At 41.2% G+C, this 27,126-nt stretch overlaps 1 protein-coding gene across 1 annotated transcript in view; it reads right to left on the bottom strand.

The window, feature by feature from the left end:
• LOC124607403 (integrin alpha-PS2-like) overlaps positions 1 to 27,126 on the bottom strand; it is a 431,869-nt gene that overhangs the window by 65,088 nt on the left and 339,655 nt on the right. The window contains exons 4-7 of the mRNA XM_047139727.1: positions 26,645 to 26,771; positions 10,037 to 10,098; positions 6,667 to 6,715; positions 1,898 to 2,073 (exon numbers count right to left, since the gene is read on the bottom strand). Coding sequence (XP_046995683.1) covers positions 1,898 to 2,073; positions 6,667 to 6,715; positions 10,037 to 10,098; positions 26,645 to 26,771 — 414 coding nt within the window. The remainder of the gene's footprint in view (positions 1 to 1,897; positions 2,074 to 6,666; positions 6,716 to 10,036; positions 10,099 to 26,644; positions 26,772 to 27,126) is intronic.

Raw genomic sequence — 27,126 nt, 5'->3', positions numbered from 1 at the left:
AGCAAAGACAACCAGTGCCCTTAAATAGTGCAAGGAGTCCCTCTACCAGTTTTTTTTTGTTAGACACAATTTCTTCAGGTCTAGTTGTCCTGAAGATTCTGTATCTTTTTCTCTCCAATGCCATGCATTTGAAGATTAGGTGTGATGCACTTTCTTCACCCTCATCACAGATCCTACATTTAGGGTCCCCTTCTGTTATACCCATTGTGTGTAGGTGTTTTTTGAAGTTCCCATTGCCAGTCATCAGTCCAGTCATGAGTGTAATCTCTTTCCTGTTCAATCCCAGGATGACAGAGCTTCTTTTAAAACATGGCTTGGGCATCATTACCTTAGCATGTTTTTGTCTATGGACCTTGGTCCAATATCCTACGAGCTGTTTCCTAAGCCAGTTCCATAGTTCTAATTTGATCGTAGCCTTGGTGATTGTCAGGACAGACTCCGGTACAATCAATGGAGTTATTGCCCCCATCCTAGCCAATCTATCAGCTTATTCATTGCCACAGATCCCTGAGGGGCCGGGGACCCACACTAGGTTCACGCTATTGCTTCCCCCTAGCTCCACCAGAGCCCTGTGGCAATCTGCAACAACCTTAGATCTTGTTGCAGGAGCTGCCAATAATTTCAGGGCTGCCTGGCTGTCTGAATAGATGAAGATGCTATGGCCATTGTAGCACCTATGCATATTCTCCTCCACACGTGCCATGATTGCAGTAATTTCAGCTTGGAATACAGAGGCCAGTTTCCCTAGAGATATACTCTCCAGTCTTGGCTAACCCTGTACAACCCTGCCCCAATGCCTTGGTCTGTTATCGATCATCGGTGAACCAGACGATGTCCCCCATACAGTGTCAAACTGTTTTCTCTCACTGCTCCCTACTTCCAATTATTATGTTGTAAGGCTTGTTGAAGCAGTTAGGAATTATTATATAGTTGGCAGGCATTTCCCCGGCCATACCTATATTTACCTCACTCACTATGTTAGTGCGTGATTCTGAATATCCGAATGAGACCCACTTTTGGCCAGTTTTAAGTCTGTGTGCCCCAGCTGCTGCCTCCATCTTAACCCAAAGGTGAAGTGGAGGCATATCCAGCATGGCTTCCATTCCAGCGGTTGGTGTGCTGCTAATTCCACCTGTTACGGCTAAGCAGGCCAATCTCTGCACCTTAGCAAGCTCTTTAGCAGCAACCCGCTTTTCTACCTCCTTCCACCACACTACAGCCCCATAGGAAATCCTAGGTCTAACCACTGTGGTGTATATCCAGTGACATGGAACTTACATACTTTGCTTCCTGTCATTCCAATAAGATAAAAACCATGGACTTGCCATGTCTGCTACTCCACGTATTTGTAAGTATTTTTGTAAGGCTCATAGCAGTTGGAAAAAAGAGCTGTGTGTTTAATCATTTAAAAATTCAATTGTGTGTGTGTGTGTGTGTGTGTGTGTGTGTGTGTGTGTGTGTGTGTGTGTGTGTGTGTGTGTGAGAGAGAGAGAGAGAGAGAGAGAGAGAGAGAGAGAGAGAGAGAGAGGGAGAGGGAGAGGGAGAGAGAGAGCGAGAGAGAGAGAGGGAGAGGGAGAGAGAGAGAGAGAGAGAGAAAGAGAGAAATTGACACATTTATTTCATAATGCTGCATCACAAGGCACATCAGTAGGAGACAGTTAAATAAGAACATGTAACATAGATTGAACACATTGCAATCAGAGATTCACAAACAATTGAAATAAAATCAGCTCATATATTCCCAAATAACAATGGCAACAAAAATAAAAATGAGATAAAAGGATATGAAGAAAAGATTCAATGGAATATGGCAATAAATAAAAACATGGAATCAAGCCAGATTGGAATCTATTATATGAGACAATACTGAAATCTTCCAAGCACAGTTGTTAAGTACCTTGCCAAAGAGTCTACCACCTCGAGGCATACCAACAGCAGTACCACTGCTGCCATCTCCAGTGAAGTCCCCAGCTGCCATTGAGTATCCAAGGTATGAGTTGTCCAATATCACTGGTCCTTCAGTTGTTTTAGAAATGTCAGGTTTGTCATGCAAACTCTGTGAATACACCTGTCCTAAAAGAGAATGGTTCCTGTAATATATGCTCTGTACCATATACTACCTTTGTTAGGAAACATTCTTCCATCTTTCTGTCTCATCCAATTAAACATAAAAAATTTAGCTTCTACATAAGGACACTACTATAACACATGCTCAGCTGTAATAATACACTATCCAGCAAAGAAATACTTTCTAAAACAGAAAGACTAGTATAAAAATAAGAAATTAATAAACCAACACTAGAATAATGTTGAAAGTGAGGTAAGTATCGAGATGAAGTTGAGAAGGCTCAAGGACCTCTCTGTGATTTGATGAAAACCTATAATTTTCAGGACAAAAACAGTGTATCAAAAAGTTTCACACTGTGCAAAACTTATCCTTCATCTTGAATTGGATATCACAGGACTTCCCACTTGTTATGTTTAGTGAATGGGTCATGGAGAATGTGACTGTTGGCATTGAAATATAGTTGCTTCTTTAGTACAAAAAAAAAAAAAAATGGAATCTGTCCAGTTTATTTAGACATGAACTAATAGCTTACAGGTCCCTACACCCCAAATATAAGACAAATTTAGAGAGTAACACTGCTTTTCACTGTCACAGAATCTTTACATTAATTCTTCTTACAACTTCTTTTTTTTCAAAGATAACCAAACAATATTTACTGGAATAGTTCCTCACCACACATCTTAAAGAAATTTATGAAGTGAAAATACAGATCTAAAGGAACTCAAGGGTAGGAACAGCAAACAGAAATGAGGAAACTAACCACTCACTTTTAATTGATTTACATATGGTACATTGACACACTTCACAACACAGAGATGTTATTAGCTGTTGCATTGTCATTCTTTTTATAATGTACATACACATACACAAACACAGCCAAACAGATGCCCAAGTGCACGCACCAGCACCCACATGGCAACACTTAACTCATGCCCCATCTATGATCCATGGTTAGATGTGTCTATCAGTGTGGTTACGTGTGTGTGTGTGTGTGTGTGTGTGTGTGTGTGTGTGTGTGTGTGTGTACTTACTATAGAAGGAGAGCTGTAACCAGCAACATCTATGCCCTGTTAGTTGTTTTTATGTACTATGCACTAAAACTGAGAAATTGTCTTTCCATATTTTTGTTTATTGTTTGCCAAGTAAGGTTCATTTACATGTAAATAGTTAGTCTAAGACAGAGATGAAATCAGCCATGCTGAATGAGCATCCAGGACAAATTAACAAATGATAAAAACTGTTTTAGTTTCATAGCTTGCAATTCTTTCTTTACTTGTTCTCTGTGGATATATGGAATGGGATAATGTTTGGCTTTGAATGTATCATGCAGTTTAACTTGAAATTCATACATAAAACTGGACATAGCTGTTATCAATCAGTAATTGTGTCATCATATTTACAATGTTTCAGTCTATAGTGAAAGGGACAAAAGTAATTTAATATTAAGCCACAGTGTAGCTAAAAATGTAATCAGCAAGAAGTTCCCTGAATGTAGTCTACTCTGCAAGCCACCCGACGGCGTGTGGCAGAAGGTACTTTGAGTACCTCTACCGGTTCTCCCTTCTATTCTAGTCTTGTATTGTTCGTGGAAAGAAAGATTATTGGTATGCCTCTGTGTGGGCTCTAATCTCTCTGATTTTATCCTCATTGTCTTTTCGCAAGATATACGTAGGAGGGAGCAATATACTGCTTGACTCCTCGGTGAAGGTATGTGAAGGTATGTTCTCGAAACTTCAACAAAAGCACGTACCGAGCTACTGAGTGTCTCTCCTGCAGAGTCTTCCACTGGAGTTTATCTGTCATCTCCGCAACACTCTCGCGATTACCAAACGATCCTGTAACGAAGTGCTGCTCTCCATTGGATCTTCTCTATCTCTTCTATCAACCCTATTTGCTATGGATCCCACACTGGTGAGCAATATTCAAGCAGTGGGCGAACAGGTGTACTTTAACCTACTTCCTTTGTTTTCAGATTGTATTTCCTTAGGATTCTTCCAATGAATCTCAGTCTGGCATCTGCTTTACCGATGATCAACTTTATATGATTATTCCATTTTACTTCAGATAATTGTAGCTACATGATAAAGGAGCTTTCTTTCTTTATATTCGCAGCACATTACATTTGTCTACACTGAGATTCAATTGCCATTCCCTGCACCATGCATCAATTCGTTGTAGATCCTCCTGCATTTCAATACAATTTTCCATTGTTACAACCTCTTGATATACTATAGCATCATCCGAAAAAAGCCTCAGTGAACTTCCAATGTTATCCACAAGGTCATTTATGTATATTGTGAATAGTAATGGTCCTATGACACTCCCCTGCGGCACACCTGAAATCACTCATACTTTGGAAGACTTCTCTCCATTGAGAATGACATGCTGCGTTCCGTTCCCTAGGGACTCTTCAATCCAATCACACAATTGGTCTGATATTCCATATGCTCTTACTTTGTTCATTAAACAACTGTGGGGAACTGTATCGAATGCCTTGCGGAAGTCAAAAAACACAGCATCTACCTAGGACCCATGTCTATGGCCCTATGAGTCTCGTGGACGAGTAGCACGAGCTGGGTTTCACACAATCGTCTTTTTCGAAACCCATGCTGATTCCTACAGAGTAGATTTCTAGTCTCCAGAATAGTCACTATACTCGAACATAATATGTGTTCCAAAATTCTACAACTGATCGACGTTAGAGATATAGGTCTATAGTTCTGCACATCGGTTCAATGTCCCTTCTTGAAAACGGGGATGACCTGTGCCCTTTTGCAAACCCTTGGAATGCTACACTCTCCTAGAGACCTACGGTACACCGCTGCAAGAAGGGGGGCAAGTTCCTTCACATACTCTGTGTAAAATCGAACTGGTATCCCATCAGGTCCAGTGGCCTTTCCTCTTTTGAGCAATTTTAAATGTTTTTCTATCCCTCTGTCATCTATTTCAATATCTACCATTTTGTCATCTGTGTGATAATCTAGAGAACGAAGTACAGTGCAGTCTTCCTCTGTGAAATAGCTTTGGAAAAAGACATTTAGTATTTTGGCCTTTAGTCTGTCATCCTCTGTTTCTGTACCATTTTGGTCACAGAGTGTCTGGACATTTTGTTTTGATCCACCTACTGCTTTAACATAAGACCAAAATTTCTTAGGATTTTCTGCCAAGTCAGTACATAGAACTTTACTTCCGAATTCATTGAACGCCTCTCGCATAGCCCTCCTCATTGCCTAGTTATGACATCCACCTCCATAAATATATTTATTAAACATGGCAGTGCTGTTACATTCAGTAAGTAGTCAAGTGTAATCCTGGTGACTGAAGATATGTTCCGCTCCATTCCTCTCCTCTCCTCTCACCAGTGGTACTCGACTGGTGAGAGGAGAGGAACTAATGTTTTAAAGCTGGTGTTCTGTGTTAAAGCCCAAACACCTCCACAGTTTTTCGTGGAAGAGTATGGTGCCATGGGATGGTGATTTGTCTGTTGAATATCAGTACACATGGTATTTTTCAAGAGCGTTTCGCCACCTCCTTTCCTTTCATTCAGTATTAAAAATGCAAGCTTAATATCAAATCATCTCCCATAGGACCAGGGCCGGAATGAATTCTGGGATTGCTGCATTATTTTCAGTGCTCACGTGATGAGTATGGGACCTGCTTTGACTTTTACTTTCAATACTAGTCATAGATATTGCTTTGTTTAACAATGTTCATTAAGAAAACATGATATTACCTCTGAACTCATTATTGTATTACAGTTATGTATTATACTATGTCAAAATAGTTAAATAAACCACAGATTAAATCAGTCATGATGTACATAATACACCAAATAGTACTAAAAAACAAAAACAAAAACAAAAACAAAAAAAAGAGCACTCCGTCCTTCAGGCCATGCGTGGCCTACTGGGACCATCCAACCGCCGTGTCAGTGGAGGATGTGGATAGAAGGAATGTGGGGTCAGCACACCGCTCTCCTGGTCATTATGATGGTATTCTTGACCGAAGCCGCTACTATTCGTCGAGTAGATTGTCAATTGGCATCACGAGGCTGAGTGCACTCCGAAAAATGGCAACAGCGCATGGCGGCCTGGATGATCACCCATCCAAGTGCCAACCACGCCCGACAGCACTTAACTTCGGTGATCTCACGGGAACCGGTGTAGCCACTGTGGCAAAACCATTGCCCAAATAGTCCTAAGCTCATTTAATTTTTGTTCCACTCTATGATGAAGTTAAATGTGTCAGTATGAGTGTTTTATCATGCTAATTACTGTTTCAGTACTTTTATTTGGATAGAAATGATGAGTGTTAAAGCCAGTTTATTGCTATGTTCAGAATGTTATCCATTTTCACTACACTCTCTTTAGTATAATTCTATAAATACAGAGCTATGTACACTATTTGCAGATTATTGCTCAGTGCACTTATGAGCATATGTGATGATTAGTCTACAAGGTGATGAGTGAGTATTCCGCATTACTCACTAGTTAAAAAAGGAAAAAAGAGGCTGAATAAATCTTATGAGTCATAGGAGTACTCAAGTCTCTCCTTATCTTGTGTGAGGTATGCAGTGAGCAATGAATTTTAAAACTCACCTTGCCAGTACCAGCTTCCTGGTGCTCCCATGAACAAGCGGTCTCCTTCCTGTAAATGTTGAAAACTACAGTACTAATTTAAAGATATCTAGCACAAAATATATTTATAAATGAGGTCAATTAGGATTACTAACTTGTCTTTTTGTGAATGAAATCTATTATATTAATGTTTCCAAATCCTTAAGATTATAATTGACAGCATGATATTTTCAGTATAAAAACATCATAATGATGATACTGCCATTTTCATGCTTGGATAAACTTTCATCAAAGCTTTCCATGCAATTCAGGGGTAGAGAGTATGAAGTACTTTCAATATTTTGGAAGGTGAAAGGTGACTTGCAAGTAGCCATAAAAAAGTTTCAGTTTTGATCCTGCTAAAAATTGTCCAATACCGAGTTTGAAGTCATTTTCTTGATAGAAAAACATCTGATCACACTATACTTTTCCCCTTCCCTGAGAGATAGGGGGTGCCATGGATCCTCCTTGCCCTTGGGGTATCGGCACCCTTGGTTTAGATACAACAAGGACAAGGAATTAGAGTAGATCTTGGACAATTACTCTTAACCTATCTGTCTAATGAATCAATGACTCACTCAGAAGGCTTAAAAACACTGTTGTAACACTCAACCACAAAATTGGTGAAGAGCAAACAACCCCTAATTGTAGACCTATATCATTCTTTCCAATCTTTTCGAAATTGTTTGAAAAAGTGGCTTATGACAGAATAGCTACTCATTTAACTGAGCAGAACTTGTTAACTGATTCTCAGTTTGGCTTTTGCAAGGTTTTCTCTAGAGTGAGACCTCACAAAAAAGTGCAACTCAGCTGAACAAGAAAAAATTACCCTGTTGGTATAATGTGCGACATTGCTGAAGCCTTTGATTGTGTGTATTACAAAATTCTGTTTGGTAAACTAAAGTGTTACTGCGTTAATGACATCTTTCTTGCAGGGATGGAGCTTTACCTTCATAATAGAAACAGAGGATCTTATTAGCAGACTGTGTCACAGGCATGAAGAAACTAACCTCAGAATAGGGCAACAAACATCTGAAGTGCCTTAAGGATCAGTACTGAGCCCATTCTTGTTTCTAGCGTAGATAAATGATCTTCCAGTGACTAATGGGGCAGTGCAAAAGCTGTAGTGTTTGCTGATAACTCGAGTATACTAAACAATAGTTCCAACTTAATCTTAGCAGACATTTCTCAGATGATAGCTGAAAATACCTACAAGTGGTCTAGTGGTTCACAGCTAACAGTCTTACTCTCACAAAGACTTATATTACATAGTTTCAAATCAGCAACAATGACCTGCTAGAACCAGAGGTAGACATTATCATTCATGCACTAAATGAAACACACTGCATAAAATTCCGAGGAGTTTAGTTGGATAACAAGTTAAAATGGAATTAGCACAATGATAAACATGTAGATAAAGCATCTCTCATCACGTTGACATTAAAATAGGGATGTTGACTTATTTTGAATTTTGTAACCACTTGGAATTATCTTCTGGGGCATTAAGCATAAAATAAATACCAGTTAAGCATTCATTCAGGAAAAGTGAGCAATAAGATACCGTAACCATTTATCATGCATAAAGCTTTTTAAGGAGCTTGCAATTTTTGCACTCACTTCCCTAAACATTTGCTCCTTAACTGTTTTTGTTGCTGATAACACAAATCATTTTCAGTCAAACTATGGTTCACACAGCCACAATATAAGACAAAAAACATTGTTTTTTCATGTACACTTTGCCTCCTTATCAGGGTGCAGAATGGAGTTATATGTATTCCATAAGCTCCCAGCAGTTTGGAAACTGAACCTATTCAAAAGAAAATTAGAAACATTCTTCATTAGCCACTCTTTCTACAAATTATTGGAATATTTAGATTTGGGGATTCAAAAGCAACATAGCAAGTAGCAGTATTACTGTGGGCTTGCATGACAAGTAGTAATGTACTATAAACAGAAATCATTATTTGCAGATATAGGTAAATATTTTCATCGCAAAATACCATTGCTATCAAGTAAATATTAAACTACTAACAGATGAGCAACAGCTATATAATGAAATTGAGGAGGCACCAGCTTTTTCTCAAATAGGCAGCTTTCTGTCTAGTTTACGAGATTAAATTTATAGTATTAAGCAGTATGGTGAAAGCTTATTGTCGGTACAATATACAGACTAAGTTTCTATGATTTCCTTGGCTTTTGTTAATCTATATCTTGACTGGTTCCAAATTCCTGACGATTATTCTCATCTTGATGTGACCTATGGAACACAGTGAATGACTGAATAGGAAACAATGAGTAATATCTCAATGTTTCTGTTTTTTGACATATACTTACTGAAGATGATTTTCTAGTTTTGAGGAATGTTATGTCTTGGAATAACCACCCTATATAGTATAGTCTGAAAATAAAGACTATAATTTTACAAGATATTGAATTTAAATTGGAAAATCTAAAACTGAACTGATTACTGAATTGCAATTTGCTTCAATTCTTTTCATAATTTTTTTGGTTTGCATTAAAGTAAGTCTGATGAGATATTAAATGTTACAGTAGAATGTTAAGGATTTTGCAGTAGAATGTTAAGGATTTTAATAAAAACATCAGCAGTAATAACAATGTTTTAGTGTTTTAAACTTTGAAATGGTGAAGATATAAATTTACCTTGAGAAAGGAAGACAATAATGATTTTAATGATGATAGATTTTTACTGTGATTGCAGTCTCAACTAAGACAAAGAAACGGGATAGACTCCATGATATAAGATTAGCTGTGTTAAGTAAATCAATTATTGGTAAGATAGGATGGATACATTTAAAGGGAGAATAAGAAAATCACGTGCAAGCAGTAAATATATTTTATGTGGGCAATGAGAATGTCATCATTTAGTGAAACTGGAGCAAGATGAATGATAACATAGAATGTACCATTGATTTGTAAACCGTAAGCGCTTAGTTACCATCTTACAAAGATAATCATATTCATCAACTAAATTACTGATGAACGAGTAATTTGGACTGTAACTGATTTCAGCTTGATGACAGATGGCTACAATGGTCTCAGAATTCAATATAAGCACATATAAATGCTTGTAACAAATCTGGTATTAACTTTTAAATATTATATAAGTTTTTTACTTATTCCAGGTCACTGAAGGCCATTCCACTTACGATCTGTGAAAGGAACATTAGCTTCTCTCTTTTTTGTGAATATGTATTTCTTTAATGGCATGTTCCACTTCCTTAACAATCTATTTACTATGTATCCATGGGAAAAACATGTGTTTCCAATTTGACTTAGAGCTGCATCAGTACAACCACATTAAACAATGACAGGAAGTGGCGAGTCATAATACCTTGGAGAGGCAGGCGCTGAATCCAGCTTGACAGGAGCCCAGTTGGTGGTGGCCAGTGGCACCTGCAACAGTTACCTCATTTACCATTCACTCATATACATCACATTCTACAGAACTTACTATGAAGGAGGACAGTTAGGAATCCAGAAAGAAAAAGTAGTAGAGGCGTATATCAATAGAGAGAAATACCTATAAGAAATTAATTATGTAAGCTGTATTAACAATTTTATGAAAAGGAAAGTTGCTACTCACCAGATAGCAGAGATTCTGAGTCACAGATAGACACAACAAAAAGAACAATTAAAGCTTTCAGCCATTAAGGCCTTCGTCAACAAACCACCACTGGCTTCAGTTACTTGAAACTGCAGTCATACGTGCGACTTGCATTTGTGTGTGTGTGTGCGTGTGTGTGTGTGTGTGTGTGTGTGTGTGTGTGTGTGTGTGTGTGTTGTCTATTGTTGATGAAGGACTTAATGGCTGAAAGCTTTAATTGTCAGCATCATTTTGTTATGTCTATCTGCGGCTCAGCGTCTCCAGTTTATGGTGAGTAGCAAATTTCCTTTTCATTTATTTATTTACGTCCTGAATCTTTGAGGTACATATACTATATCCTAGATGTTGGACAAAATGACATTACATTAATATACTGTTACATTGATTGTATACATTACATTTATAAATTGTTACATTGTTATATTGCTATATTGTTACATTACATTTGTATATTGTTACAACAGAAATTAACTTACATTTCAAGATACTGTGTTACTGAGTAAAAACAGTTTTCCAGGAGATATGAAGTTACAGATTTTTTAAAACTATGGATTTTGTTTATGGCCTTTAAGTTACTTGGCAGCTTATTCAACAAATGTGAACCTGAGTGATATACACCTTTCTTGCACAGTGTGGTATAACAATGATGTCTGTGTATGTCACTATTTGCCCTTGTATGGTGTTCATGTACAGATTTATTTTGAATAAATACATTTACATTTTTAGCATGCTTTTTTGTAGGTACATGACAACTTCAAGTATATAGATACATGGTAGGGATAGAATCCCCAGTTCTTTAAAGAATAGTTTGTATGATTTTCAACTGTTAGCATTTTTCATTATCCTCACAACCTTTTTTTGTTTCCGGAATGTTGTTATGCTATGAGGAGAATTTCCCCAGAATATGAAGCTGTATCTCAATAGGGAGTGAATAATATTGTTACATTCCATCCTGAGTTTTCCATTGTTTGATATTAACAATTTTCATTATTAACTTGCATAGGTAATAATATCAGCAGATATTACATACAAAAAGCTGCTGCTTCCCAATATAGGCTACTAGATGCCTACTATTTATGGTCTGCTCGATTACATTTGGACATGAGTACTATCTTAATTGTCAAAGAACACAAACCATATCAAGGCAAAACGAAGAAGGACCTCTTGAATGATTTTTTGTAGCTGAACAATCATGGACTGATCAGCTTAGGCTTCAGGCAATCACATGAAACCTTCAGACTGGACAATCATGAACATAACAAGTGCTTTCTACATTGCTTTTCAGTCTCCTTAACTCACTGGTCACAGTATAAACACTATAAACAACAAAAGGAACATGCATTGAATATAAACAACAAAATTGTAAAACTAATTGATGATGTTAAGTTCCTAGGAATATATCTGCAGAGTGATCTCAAGTGGAATACACACATTAAAGCTCTTACAACCAAGCTATCATCAATCTGTTACATGCTACAGATACTAAGCACAAGATGTAATAGAGAAATAGTAATACAGGCATATCATGCACATTTCCAGTCAGCAAGCCAATATGGAATAATATTTTGGGAGAATGCACCATGTAGTCAATTTGTTTTCAAAACTTAGAAACGAGCTATCAGAATCATCTGGAACATAAAGAGACAAGGTTCATGTCACTCCCTTTTTCCTACTCTAAAGATACTGAACCTTCCATGCCTGTATATATTTGAAACAATAGTCTTTGTAAGACAATATTTAAGAACCTCCAATGCCTATCAGCTGAACAGCTCTGTGCACAATTACACAACAAGAAACGGCAATAACATTCATGTCTCATTTGCCAGAATATCAGCCTACCAGAAGAGTGTCCTCCATAGAGGCACACAATTGTATAACCACCTTCCTAACTACATCAAGTTGGTAAAGCAAGACAGCTTGTTCAAAAAAAAAAAAAACTGAAATCATTTCTGATGGACCACAGTTTCAACTCTGTAAATGAATACCTCTCACAATGAAACAAAATTTTATAATGTTAAATTAATAAACAATTTTGTGGCAATTATTTGTTTATTAGAGTGTACTAGTTGTACATGTAACATTGTATTAATGTAGATATTTGTAGTCCACAGCATTGTATTGATCTTATTAGATGTGTGTGTGTGTGTGTGTGTGTGTGTGTAATTTTTAACTTTCTTTATCATTTATTGACCTGTCCTATATCTGTATAAGATGTCACAGGACCAAAACTAAATAAATATATAAATTGATATACACTTCAGCAGCACTTGTGGGCAAGGATTGAAAAACACACTATTTGTGTGATCCACAGGTGACTATCACAATACTGTAAAACTTGTGTTTAAAAATTTAGCATCTTTTTGACATGATAATAGTCATCTTTCATGCAGGGTGATTGTCATTTGTTATAGCAGTTCAGAAAGTTAGTCTGTGGTGTGCTAAGCTGCAGAGTATACTTGACAAGAAAATTGATATGCTGAAGATTGACAACACACATAGTTAATTTATCAACATTTCTGCAGCCTCTTCAGGGCCAATGTCACATGACACTCCCTCCCTTTTCCAATAACAAACCAAGTGAGGTGGAGCAGTTGTTAAGACACTTGATACATACTGAAGAGGAGTGGGGCTAACCAATCCCGGGTTAAATTTTCTAAAGTTTCCCTAAATCTCTTAATACAAATGCCAGTGCCAATTTTCTGTGATATCCTTGTCCCATTTAAGCATCTCCGATGACCAGAATGTTAAATCATAATCTTTGTTCATTGCTGCACTGTCTTTCAGTAGCACACATTGGCTTACACTCATGACATAAATGTGTTGAGTTGTGCGGCATCATAATGGAGCAACATGTTTAAAATTTGTGAAAACGGATTTTCGATTTATGTGTGGGGTCCTGCTATCGCTATTTTCGTTTGAGCTATAGGTATAGGCCGAGCGAAATTTGCGGTACGTTATTGGGTTTTCGAGGTTGTGTGGGTTCCTGGCATCGTCTTTGTTTGAGCCTTATATGTCAAGCGAAGGTACGATCGATACCAATGGTGTGTTTTTTGAATTTTTTGGTTGAGTTGATTGTTGATGATTTTGTGTGTGCCATTATTTGGAACTGTGTCGTTATTGTTATTGTCATATATTTATCTTGTCCCCAACAAAATCCCATACTTCCAGCTGCTATCCCGTTAGTTTCGTTTTATTGGTGGAGTTAAATATTTCACGTGTTGGTGATGTTTACTCGTGGGTGTAATGAGTAACATTGTTGTCGCTATACTGAACACGCTTTATGTAGGTGTGTCCACCATCTTGATGACGTCACGGGTTAAAGCCGACTGGTGACAGCCCAACTGTTGGTAAGCCTGTTGCATTATTGGCAACTGTGCACTCCTACACTTATTACAATAAACTAAGCCCACATGGCGTCTTCCGCAACCAGGTAACAACACTGGTTGAAAATTATGAATAAGTGCTCCATCGAAATATTGAAAGGAGAGTGACATATGCAGTAAAATGTGAGACAACGCATGCTTTTTCGCGCACTTTTGACGAGTGTCAACTTTTAAAAAAGTCACAGAAGCCTTACCATTATTGCCTTAACAATTTCCTATGCTCAGCTTAAAGATACAACGATCTCTATCTACACGCAGATTTTTATTATTTTCCGATTACTCGTTTTGTCGCAATAATGGCGGACGTAGATTGCCACAAGTAGCCTAATGGCAATTCTCCTAATGGTGATTCGTATGAATAAGATGCAAAATGTAAATGCAAGCTCTGTTGTCGTCTTTCACAGCTATGTTTTTATGCACAAAAATGTACATAAAACACTAACATCACGTGCGTAATTTGTTTTTGAGTCGTTATGCACCGCGTGCTCGGAGATGCTGTTGTCCGACCTTTCAACAGTATTTCCGTGTCAGTGTTTCAACGGGGCTTCCCGTCTGTTAGGGAACAATTGGGATGCCATTCATTGTAGTGTGCTCGTGTGAGACAGTCCTCGTGATACCATTAGTTGCCTTGTACCTGTGTGAAACCATACACCGTTTAACGAGTTGTCAAAAGTCTATAGTGAACAGTGCATGTAAAGAACAGGGCAGGAGCAGTTCGATGTTACAGTCAGGAAAGAGAACTGAATGTTTTTGGTTTTAGCGACAGTACAGCGAAGCGAATTTCTAGAGAATATAGAGAAACTTAATGTGTTGTATTTTCACAAAAGGGGCCTGGCAGGCGGCAGAGGTTTGCTTTGGATGAATTTACGCGAGAGTCATATGACGCAAAATCCACGACTTCTATGTGGAAAAGCAGTTTCCAACAGTAGCAGTCGTACTGGAAAAGTGGAAGACTGAAGTGGAAGACCTGCCTTATATGAATGAAGCAACACTGTGGCGTGCCATTCGGAAACTGGGCTTCAGATACAAAGAGTTCAACACAAAACCTGTGCTGATAAGGAATAAGTGAATACTGTAGCAGAAGAAAGAGACGAGTTCTTACGGGAAACAAGGCAATTGTGAAACGCTGGCCAGACTGTTTGTTATAATGACGAGAGATGAGGTGCTGCAAATCATTCCAGAAAGTTTGTATGGCAGGAACGGAAAATGCCTTATACATCAGAAAATGTGTACGATTATCGCAATGGAATGATCTCACTAACGACCCAGTCCGGCTTCGCATGGGTAGAATTTAAGTATGTACTGCCGGACAACTTGACTGGCGTAACGTCAGGCCTGGATCTAATGGGGGAAGGGGGGTAAACTGTGGTATCTGCCCCGGGCGGCAAATTCAGGGGGCGCCAAATTTACATTCTTGGAGTAGAAAGGACCTTGTTTCACAAAGCGCCTAGCATTGAGAGGACGTTGGTCCATCGATTATTCATATGATTTTGAAACGCGTCCTGAACTTTTTTGAACACATTCAAGTTGATTTCCGAACGAATCATAAGTTGATTTGAATGTGTGCATGGTGTACCTGATGTTTCTGACAGGGGTATCCTAATCGCATCTAGAAATAAAAAACTTCGCTGCAGACAAAAGGGGACGGGGCTATGTGAGCTTAGCCGAATAAAACCGAACGGGTGAATGGCAGTTGCTGTTTGTTTATGTGATTGATTGGGTGTGCGAATGATCAGCGTTGTTATAGTTATTAACGAAATCCGTAGATTCAAACTACCAGAGTGGAAATAAACGACTATCATGAGTAACAGCTAAGAAAGAGTACATATTATCTTCTCGGTGTATCCAAGAAAATGAAATTTTTACAAAAAGTTTTTGCCAGAACGCTACACTACCAGGTAGAGTCAGTTGTACAGCCCCCCGGTTAGCAGGCACCTATGCGTTGTACGAACGCGTAATAACCCCTAACCGAAGAATAAACGCGGAATCGGTGATTCTGGCAGGATTAGTGACGTTAACCGTAGAATAAGTTTTGACAATGCAGGAATAGTTACAGAATTAGTGACGAGAACGAGGAAGGAGAAGAAAAGGGGACATCACACAAATTATACAAAAGATTACGACTATTCCAAATTTATATAAAAATTTCGTACTTCTAGTTTTCGTTGTCTTGCTTGAGAAACTGGAGCGTATAAATAAAATGTGAAACTATTTCCTAACATAAAATTTTTTGCTTGTAGTAGGCCTACCAGGCATTTAATTTGGTACTTCGTGAATTATATTCTGTCGTGTTTTTATGTAAATGAGGTAGATAAAAATGACAACTTAATGTGAAAACAGTCTCGCTTATTTGGCGTGTGCTACAGTTGCTGCAATTTTAGAAAAGCCTATTTCGTTTTATCTAGCAGACAGTAACAAAATGGATGAAATCAAATCGAGAAACCACACCAGTCTTGGGCACTATTCGCGTTAACAGCTTTTTCAGTATTAGACAACAACATTTTGAATTTTCATGAAGCAGAACGTTTGACGACCTTTGATGAGGTAATACACTCCTGGAAATAGAAATGAGAACACCGTGAATTCATTGTCCCAGGAAGGGGAAACTTTATTGACACATTCCTGGGGTCTGATACATCACATGATCACACTGACAGAACCACAGGCAGATAGACACAGGCAACAGAGCATGCACAATGTCGGCACTAGTACAGTGTATATCCACCTTTCGCAGCAATGCAGGCTGCTATTCTCCCATGGAGACGATCGTAGAGATGCTGGATGTAGTCCTGTGGAACGGCTTGCCATGCCATTTCCACCTGGCGCCTCAGTTGGACCAGCGTTCGTGCTGGACGTGCAGACCGCGTGAGACGACGCTTCATCCAGTCCCAAACATGCTCAATGGGGGACAGATCCGGAGATCTTGCTGGCCAGGGTAGTTGACTTACACCTTCTAGAGCACGTTGGGTGGCACGGGATACATGCGGACGTGCATTGTCCTGTTGGAACAGCAAGTTCCCTTGCCGGTCTAGGAATGGTAGAACGATGGGTTCGATGACGGTTTGGATGTACCGTGCACTATTCAGTGTCCCCTCGACGATCACCAGTGGTGTACGGCCAGTGTAGGAGATCGCTCCCCACACCATGATGCCGGGTGTTGGCCCTGTGTGCCTCAGTCGTATGCAGTCCTGATTGTGGCGCTCACCTGCACGGCGCCAAACACGCATACGACCATCATTGGCACCAAGGCAGAAGCGACTCTCATCGCTGAAGACGACACGTCTCCATTCGTCCCTCCATTCACGCCTGTCGCGACACCACTGGAGGCGGGCTGCACGATGTTGGGGCGTGAGCGGAAGACGGCCTAACGGTGTGCGGGACCGTAGCCCAGCTTCATGGAGACGGTTGCGAATGGTCCTCGCCGATACCCCAGGAGGAACAGTGTCCCTAATTTGCTGGGAAGTGGCGGTGCGGTCCCCTACGGCACTGCGTAGGATCCTACGGTCTTGGCGTGCATCCGTGCGTCGCTGCGGTCCGGTCCCAGGTCAACGGGCACGTGCACCTTCCGCCGACCACTGGCGACAACATCGATGTACTGTGGAGACCTCACGCCCCACGTGTTGAGCAATTCGGCGGTACGTCCACCCGGTCTCTCGCATGCCCACTATACGCTCTCGCTCAAAGTCCGTCAACTGCACATACGGTTCACGTCTACGCTGTCGCGGCATGCTACCAGTGTTAAAGACTGCGATGGAGCTCCGTTTGCCACGGCAAACTGGCTGACACTGACGGCGGCGGTGCACAAATGCTGCGCAGCTAGCGCCATTCGACGGCCAACACCGCGGTTCCTGGTGTGTCCGCTGTGCCGTGCGTGTGATCATTGCTTGTACAGCCCTCTAGCAGTGTCCGGAGCAAGTATGGTGGGTCTGACACACCGGTGTCAATGTGTTCTTTTTTCCATTTCCAGGAGTGTATATTCTTTTGTAGAAAGGAAAGCACGCCCTGTAGAGCTGTAGCAAGATTACAGAGAAAATGATGCTGGGACCTAAGAATTGAAGAAATGTATACTGTCTAGCTTGTCTCTTGTCTTTACTGGGTATATATTTCCTATATTTAATTTTATGTCACGCTTAAGAAGAAGTTATTAGCTAATAGCCGATAAAGAGTGGAAATTTTCTGAAGAGTTTTCATCCTCCCGGTCACAAATAATCCCTCCCAGTATTAACTGAGAGGTACTTTTTTTTTTTTAAGTAGTGTAGGTTGTCAAACAGCAGACTGAGAGCGAGAGAGGCACCACAGGACGTTTTAATTTCTACTGTCCTGAATATAGGTTTGGTGGCTTCCATTACAAAACATACATGTTTTAACTCTACAGAGAAAAATGACGTTGACTGCGATAGAAGAATGCTGTGTAAAGAGGTGTGGCACTGCATTTTAGCACACTTAAGACCAAATAACATGTCTTACATTTCCTTGAACATATATGGTCTATACATCAACCCTTTCAGAAAGATGTGCGCTACAAAACGAACATATTTTGGAAAAATCGATTTTTTTTTAAATTTTTAATGTCCTGCTTTAAAAGGTCGAGGGGGGGGGACGCTACTATCAAGTTTTTGCCGCATTTCGGAAACATCGCAGATCCAGCGCTGCGTGGCGTATTTTGTTTTGGGAGCCACGAATATAATGCAAAAAACAGCATTAAATAAGTGAATATCATCACTTTCTTATGAGTTACGCGATGTAAGCAGTGCGTCCCATAAAAGTTGTCTGGATGCATGAATATTGTGCGTTCCATATTTAATTGGCGTTTGGATCTTATGGAAATGATGTAAGCACATCGCATGCGAGATGTTCTGGCGTAACCACAAGCGGCAGAATGAGTACGAAGAACGCAAAACCAGAGAAGGCGGTGAAACGACGTCGGAAGGTGGTGAATGGCTGTCTCATAAGATTCCCGGATCTGCGATGTTAACCAGTTCCGCACGTACAGCTGGACGTCGTCGTTCGAGGTGAATCGTTTGCCCCTCAGAGCATTTTTAAGGGGACCAAAAATGGCGTAATCACAGGGAGAGAGGTCCGGATTGTATGGAGCGTGGCCTAGAACCTCCCATTTGGATTTCTGCAGGAGTGTTGCGACTGTGTTGGCCGTATGAGGCTTTGCATTGTCGTGGAGCTGAATGACCCCACGGGTGAGATTGCCTGGTCATTTTGATTTGATCGCTTGGCGAAGGGTGGTCAAGTAACGCTGGGCATTAACTGTTGTCCCGTGCAGCATGAAGTGAATCAGAAGGGTGCCAAAGAAGAACGTCAGCATAGGGACAAACGATTCACCTCAGATGACAATGTCCATCTGTACGTGCGGAACTTGTTAACATCGCAGCCCCGGGAATTTTATGACGCAGCCATTCACCGCCTTGTGTCGCAGAGGGCCAAGTGTCTCAACAGCCAGGGTCAATACTTCTAACATACAGGTACTGGTTTCTGTAATTTTGCCTCCGGCTCGTTCCTTTCTGAACGCCCCTTATATGTTCATAGCCTCCACCTTATAGCGTTTTTTCAAGAGTAATAATGGGACCAAATGCTAAGCACAAAGAATACACCCATTCCATAACACCTACCCCTCTGCACTTCACTGTTGGGACTCCACATGGCGGTAGATAAAGTTCTCCAGGCATCGGATTGCCACAGGGTATAGAGTGATTGCAAATTGCAAATCACTTGTTTCACCATCCACTGTTAAGTCTTTAAACCACCTCAAGTGTCGCTTAGAAATGACTACAGAAACGTGTGGTACAAGTGGCGCTGCTCGAGCATTGTACCTCATTCTTGTTAACTCCCTGCCCACACTCATTGTACAGGGCGGGGCAAATAAAAGCGACCCGGACGAGTGGATACGATAGGCCGTGAATGTATGCATCTAACCACACCAGCTTACTTCCAACAGGATGCGGTTATATTAGTGGAAAGGGGCCAAAATAAGTTACTGTCAGTTGCACTGATGATATAAACTTTCATTCCATGTAGGCTTTCACGGCCGGCGTCTTTATCAGTAAACTCTTCCGGGCTAAGTTGCCGTGGTCGATCTGTAGAACTTCTTCTCCCTGACGTTTCGTTCTCAACTGCGGAGAACATCTTCCGAGGTGAGTCGTCGACTCACCTCGGAAGATGTTCTCCGCAGTTGAGAACGAAACGTCAGGGAGAAGAAGTTCTACAGATCGACCACGGCAACTTAGCCCGGAAGAGTTTACTGATAAAGATATAAACTTTATTTCTTAAAACATACAATCACACAAGCAAGGATCAAAACTCTCAGGGTTTTAAAGGAAGACCTCCTTTGATTTAATTTAGATCGGCTGAAGGCCACATCGAAAATCCAAGGCACAAGCCCTAAGCAAGAAATTGAGGTACAGGGGTTCTTCTGTAGGTTTCACTTCTTTAGAAAAAAAAAAATTATCTTCAATATACAGGGTTATTACAAATGATTGAAGCGATTTCACAGCTCTACAATAACTTTATTATTTGAGATATTTTCACAATGCTTTGCACACACATACAAAAACTCAAAAAGTTTTTTTAGGCATTCACAAATGTTCGATATGTGCCCCTTTAGTGATTTGGCAGACATGAAGCCGACAATCAAGTTCCTTCCACACTCGGCACAGCATATCCCCATCAATGAGTTCGAAAGCATCGTTGATGCGAGCTCGCAGTTCTGGCACGTTTCTTGGTAGAGGAGGTTTAAACACTGAATCTTTCACATAACCCCACAGAAAGAAATCGCATGGGGTTAAGTCGGGAGAGCGTGGAGGCCATGATCTCCAAGACGACCGATCCATCGGTTTTCCAATCTCCTGTTTAAGAAATGCCGAACATCATGATGGAAGTGCGGTGGAGCACCATCCTGTTGAAAGATGAAGCCGACGCTGTCGGTCTCCAGTTGTGGCATGAGCCAATTTTCCAGCATGTCCAGATACACGTGTCCTGTAACGTTTTCTTCGCAGAAGAAAAAGGGGCCGTAAACTTTAAACCGTGAGATTGCACAAAACACGTTAACTTTTGGTGAATTGCGAATTTGCTGCACGAATGCGTTAGGATTCTCTACCGCCCAGATTTGCACATTGTGTCTGTTCACTTCACCATTAAGAAAAAATGTTGCTTCATCACTGAAAACAAGTTTCGCACTGAACGCATCCTCTTCCATGAGCTGTTGCAACCGCGCCGAAAATTCAAAGCGTTTGACTTTGTCATCGGGTGTCAGGGCTTGTAGCAATTGTAAACGGTAAGGCTTCCGCTTTAGCCTTTTCCGTAAGATTTTCCAAACCGTCGGCTGTGGTACGTTTAGCTCGCTGCTTGCTATATTCGTCGACTTCCGCGGGCTACGCCTGAAACTTGCCCGCACGCGTTCAACCGTTTCTTCGCTCACTGCAGGCCGACCCGTCGATTTCCCCTTACAGAGGCATCCAGAAGCTTTAAACTGCGCATACCATCGCCGAATGGAGTTGGCAGTTGGTGGATCTTTGCTGAACTTCGTCCTGAAGTGTCGTTGCACTGTTATGACTGACTGATGTGAGTGCATTTCAAGCACGACATACGCTTTCTCGGCTCCTGTCGCCATTTTGTCTCACTGCGCTCTCGAGCGCTCTGGCGGCAGAAACCTGAAGTGCGGCTTCAGCCGAACAAAACTTTATGGGTTTTTCTACGTATCTGTAGTGTGTCATGACCATATGTCAATGAATGGAGCTACAGTGAATTTATGAAATCGCTTCAATCATTTGTAATAGCCCTGTACATAGGCTGAAAGCCTCAGCTTAAATTTTTCCCATGGAACTCAGCTGAAGGCCTCACATTAATCAAGAACAGTGTTACGGCTTAAGGCCGAGACAAACATTTTCAAAGTTTAATCTAAATAGGCTGAAAACTCGGCTGAAGGCCTCATATCAACAAAACAATTTAACGGGTTAAGGCCTAGGAAGAAGAGCTTTCAATCTGAAAAGGCTGAAGGCCTCATCTTAAAATATTTCGTGTAAAACTCGGCTGAAGGCCTCATACTAAAGAATAACTATCTTATGACTTAAGGGCAATACAAGGATTTTGAATTTTTAATTTATGAGAGATTACAACTTGGCTGGAGGCCACACATCATGCAGAAAACAATTTTATGACTTAAGGCCTAAAGGGAAGAGCTTCTAAATTTCAATTAAAATAGGCTAAATGCTTTATTCTAAAATGCTTCACATAACTCTTGGCTGAAGGCTACATACGAAACTCAAACAAGCTCACAGCTTAAAGCCCAGACAAAGAAATTTCCAATTTTTAATTTAAGCTCGGAAACTCGGCTGAAGGCCACATAAAACTAGAAAATATTTCTTATGGCTTAAGGTTTAGACAAATTTTTTTCAACTTTTGATTTGAAAAGGCTGAAAACTCAGCTGAAGGCCACATACCAACTTGAAACCAATTTACGGCTTAAGGCCTAGGAACAAGGAATTTTCAGTTTTAATTTTGAAAGGCTGGAACTCGGCTGATGGCCACATACCAAACAAGAAACAATTTTTTTCTCACGGATATGGCCTAAGAAGAAAAGCCTTGCAATTTTAATTAGCTAAAACTCGGCTGAAGGCCACACAGAGTGCTCAGAACTACAAAGGGAATCACTGTGTAAAACACAGGGAGCGGCGTTCAGAAGGTTCCAAGGATCGGCCTGGGAAGGTAACACCAACGCACGTTTAGGTGAGACAGGCAGCCAGACCGACAACCTCTTAATCGGAAGCCATCCCAACCGAAAGCCAGCCGACGAACCAACCAACAAGATCAGTTCTGTTCCACCCAACCAGCAAAACGACAACAAGATGTCAATAGCACAACATTCTGGACACTAGTGCCCAATCCAGTCAAGTCAGAATAAACGCCCAAAACTACCAACAACACCTCAGCTGTCAAACTACTCGCCGTGCTGCACAGCATCAATACGACGAGGAAAATATACTGCCAAAAACTACGTCAACCCCCAGGTCAGGTAACCGGAACGTCAACGGCCGCAAGACAGAAGATACCGATGGTACATTAATAAGGGAAAGAATTAAGTTTAACGCCACACAGGAAGACGGCTGCAATTCTAGCAGACTTCAATGCACACATGTTGTTGCTTGTGAGAATCTCCCAGAAAGCCATTACCAGGATCAGACGAAGAGATGTGATAGCAGTTGAGGCTTGATAGTAGGTTAAGTGAGCACTCAACTTTAGTGTCGAGGCTCGGTGGGCGACGAAATTCGTAACCCTCGCAAGAAGCGCCTCACAACTCCAACCGCGCTTGCACGCCGCCAGTGGCTCCAGCCTGACTCTGCGCCACGGAGACTTCCTCGCTGCTCTGCCCAACTGACCGACTGCCTAGGCCCGGAAACGGTTAAAGGACCAAATACACGTCGGCCGATGAGACGACCGACAGAATGACCAACCAATGGTCGTTTCCGCTCCAGCCTCCTTCCAACGGACAGTTCAAGTGTGTCGCCAGCGGTCGGCGAGCACTGGCTGTCCGCGCCTCATCGGCGCTCCGTCCCCGACTTCACTGCTGCTGCGTCACGATTGAACTCGAGACACACGATGACCCGTAAATACTATCGGTCGCTCCAGAGATAGTATGATAGTGCACTTATCGATAAGCGCTGCTGCTGCCACTCACGGCAGGTAAGGCAGGAAGTTAGTGACGCCAGTAAATGGAATGAGAAAACGAGGCGGCAGTATCGTAATAGAAGATGACAAACAATAAACGGCATGAACACGAGCCGCGCACGGCTCAACCCTCATAGTCTTCAAGAACTGCAGCAGAACGTTTCGGATGAGGTTGCAGCAATTCCAGCAGTCCAGCGTCGGTGCGTCTACGGCAGCTTGCTGACCAGGGCCCAAAAGTGCCAAGAATTGAATGGTGGTCAATTTCAACATTCTTTGTAGTCAGGCTAGTACCGTATTTCCTTTCCTCGGCTGTGTTTCTGTGTACCCTGGAACTCTATTCTTCGGTCCACTTTTGTTTCCCCCACCCTGTACTTGCTGAATTGCTGGTAGCACTTTGAAACTCACAAGTGATTTCTCCCGCCAATTTCATGAGATTTTTTACGACAGCCCTCCTCGATGCTGCAACGCCTGGTCTTGGTTTAGCAGCTGTTTTTCCTTCTCCTTTCAATCAAGTCCACCACAAAAGCACTGAAATGTCCCAGATGGGTTTATTAAGCAGGTGACATCCAATGTCTAGTCCACGTTCGAAGTCACAGAGATCGCCTGATCGTCCCATTGTAATATTTCTGGCTTTGCAGCCGTTATATTCAGATACAAGAAGCTCTTCTTAAAGCAGCTGAGAAGGCAGAAGTGGCAAGATGATGTAATGTGGTGTGAGGTACCGATAACGATGGTTTGTTCGGTACGCGTACCGTGAGAAAGACCGCCCAAATTGTGGCCCTTCTCCGCGATTGGCTGCTGCGTTCGGAAGTTGCGCGCCAAAATGATAATCTTCTATTATTAATATTAGCAAAATTAAACAGCACATTTACTTACATTTCACATTACAGCATCTCTCAGTAGCGTGCTATCATTCCATTACTTCACCGGTATTAATAACCAGTAGAATAATAAACAACTGCTAAGCGAAAAGGCAGACAAAGCACTTCGGTGATCTTCGGACCGCGCCTATCTTGGATGGTGGGCGAAGTGGTTCGGCTGTAGGAGCAGCAGAGCTAGTCTGGCAGCAGTGTAGGAGGACAGACATGTTGTCTGCCGCGATATCAGTTAAGACTTAATTTTCAATGTCTAGTTTGTAAATGTGACAGATGGTTGGGTAGTCTCGGAGGACAGACATGTTGTCTGTCGCAGTCAGTGTCTAGATTTTATTAGCAATGCAGTTGAGAACAGCGTGATAGTAATTACGGAAAATACGCAGTTCATTATATTGTTGGAGAGTGGAAATTATTTGTGACTCTAAATTGGATTCTACTTGTGCAGTTTCTTGCGTTCTGCCAATAAAAAGCGCGTGGCATCCCACACAAACGAACTGGAAATTTAATTATTCACATAATATCAGTTTCTCTCTAAAAGTTTCTTACGGCCTCAATATAACAGATTCACGGCCTACGTGCTGTTTCCTGCGCAGGGGAGAACAACTATAGAAGACTGCAGGTTTGTGAACATTAATTAGAACTTATGCATTCGACTCAGTCCAGTGCAAGCAAATAGGCACCTCGCGTGTACTGCAATATTAGTACAAATGAGATCAGTGACATGTCTTCTGTGGTGACATGGAAGAGGTATGAAGGAGAGAAGTTTTCGAAGGAAAGGGTTTTTAATACGCACGTATATATCACCTTCTCTCTCTCCCTGCCTCTCTTTTTCAACGTGCTGTACCATTACTCTGTTACTGCTTCTCTACTGACAACACAGTACTGCTTGCCTTCTTTTATATTGGAAGACCTGCCTCTCGTGACATCTAGAGGTCAATTCCACATCGCAAAGGGATGTCCTCGTGCTTTTGATCACAGAGTAAATCGCGAAATAGGGAACTTGAGGGGGGAAACCACGTTAGCACTTTGGGAGGTTCAAAAAACCCGTTATTTATATTGCATAAATCGTTAGTTTAACTATCGAAGAATACGCTGTCAAAATTTCAAAGCGAGATTCGCATTCGTTTACGTTTTATGAGCATTGAACCGAGTGTACATCGGATACGGGCTCGAGCCCAGATAGGGCGACATACTATCATACGATTTCTACGGATGGAAATCCTCGACACCGATACGAGTATTGCCCAGAAGGAGAAGACAGCTGGTGCCAGTGGCAGAAAGGAACAGCCCTTGGAATGGAACATGAACCGCACACTACTCCATTGCACACCGACGTACAGAAGGAAATTCTTCCAATGTATGAAGCTTTATCAAGGGATGAATTACTTGAGAGATGTTTAGGTAGCCACACACAAAATTCGAATGAAAGTTTTAATTCCACTATTTGGCGATTAGTTCCTAAACACGTGAACTCCGGACTAAAAGTCGTTGAATTGGCATAGTTTCAGCAGCGGGCCTATTCAATGAAGGAAATTCATCCCTTCTGAAGGCCATGAAAGAGGCAGGAATTGTAGTAAGCACGCCAAGCTTCAGTTATGCCGCACAAATGGATAACCAGTGCGTGAGCCGGCAGAATGGACGTAGTTCATTGGAATCGAAGGAAGGTCGGAAATCTCTGCTGCAAGGGCAAAACGAAGCCTATGAGGATGAAGAAGGATTACTACATGGTGCTGGAATCGCAGAGTTATCGGTAAGCATTTTACATTATTTAAAACTTGCTTGAATTTTTAGTTTCCGAGAATTTATTTTTCAAACGCGTTTATCTCGAAATGAATTGTTTCACATTTGCGTGCAGTCTAACTCATAAAGTATAGAACCGGTCATTACGAAAATTGATAGTATGATTCTTTATAAAATTACGTATTATATGAACCAACTTGTGTGATGATATCACGATTTTAAGGGTATTTTTTTGCGCAATTAGAGAAAAAATTATGAAAATCGAAATAAATTGTTCCAGCGCCTTCTAAGTTTTTAATTTTGATTATTTTCACCTGAATTGAGGTTCATATTCTTAGAAAATAGGTTATTAATGTAAAATCAAAAAAATTTTGATTTCAGATGAAAATCGGAATGGCTACACAGCACGCAGTTGAAAAACTATACTCGCAACCTTCAGCGGACATCACAGCGTAACTTTGTTATTTTTAGCTGAAATTATTTTTAAAAAATTACAAAAACTTTTCGAAATATGAATGAAATGATGTCAAAATTTGATTAAATTCAAATTAATTCTTCCCACCCAAAAAAACCCAAAAAAATCAGTGTCAAACAGCCTCCTAATGTGGTTTCGCCCCTTAACAGAGAAGCTTGCTGCCACATGCGACTATAGAAGACGTACTCACCACCGCGACAGGGTGCGTACTCGGTGATGCGGCGGAAGTTGTCGCTCGCCACGTAGCAGGTCCCCACTGGGTCCACGCTGGGGCCCACCGACGTCCAGGGCAGGTTCACGTAGCGGGGCGCGCACGCCTGCAACACGGCGAGAGTCCACTCAGCGTCACTGGAACTCCTACAGCCACAGGCGCCGATTACAACTACAAGACTGTGTGTGTTTTACTGCACACTCGTGGACCAATAAGCTGGTGCAACTAAAGAGAGCGAATGACATTTGACATGAGGAAGAATGTATCTATTTTATCAGTACCACACCTACGCTTATTGTCAAAACTACAATCATATGGTGTGTCAAGTGAAATTTGTGACTGTATTGACTAATTTTTGGTAGGAAGGACGCAGCACGTTATCTTGGATGGAGGGTCCTCGTCAGATGTGGGAGTAACTACAGGTGTGCCCCAGGGAGGTGTGTTGGGACTCTTGCTGTTCA

Source organism: Schistocerca americana, chromosome 3 (genome assembly GCF_021461395.2).
Source record: "Schistocerca americana isolate TAMUIC-IGC-003095 chromosome 3, iqSchAmer2.1, whole genome shotgun sequence".
NCBI lineage: Eukaryota > Metazoa > Arthropoda > Insecta > Orthoptera > Acrididae > Schistocerca > Schistocerca americana.
The sequence above is the reverse complement of the archived record's forward strand: the minus strand, read 5'-3'. Positions and strand labels throughout refer to the sequence as shown.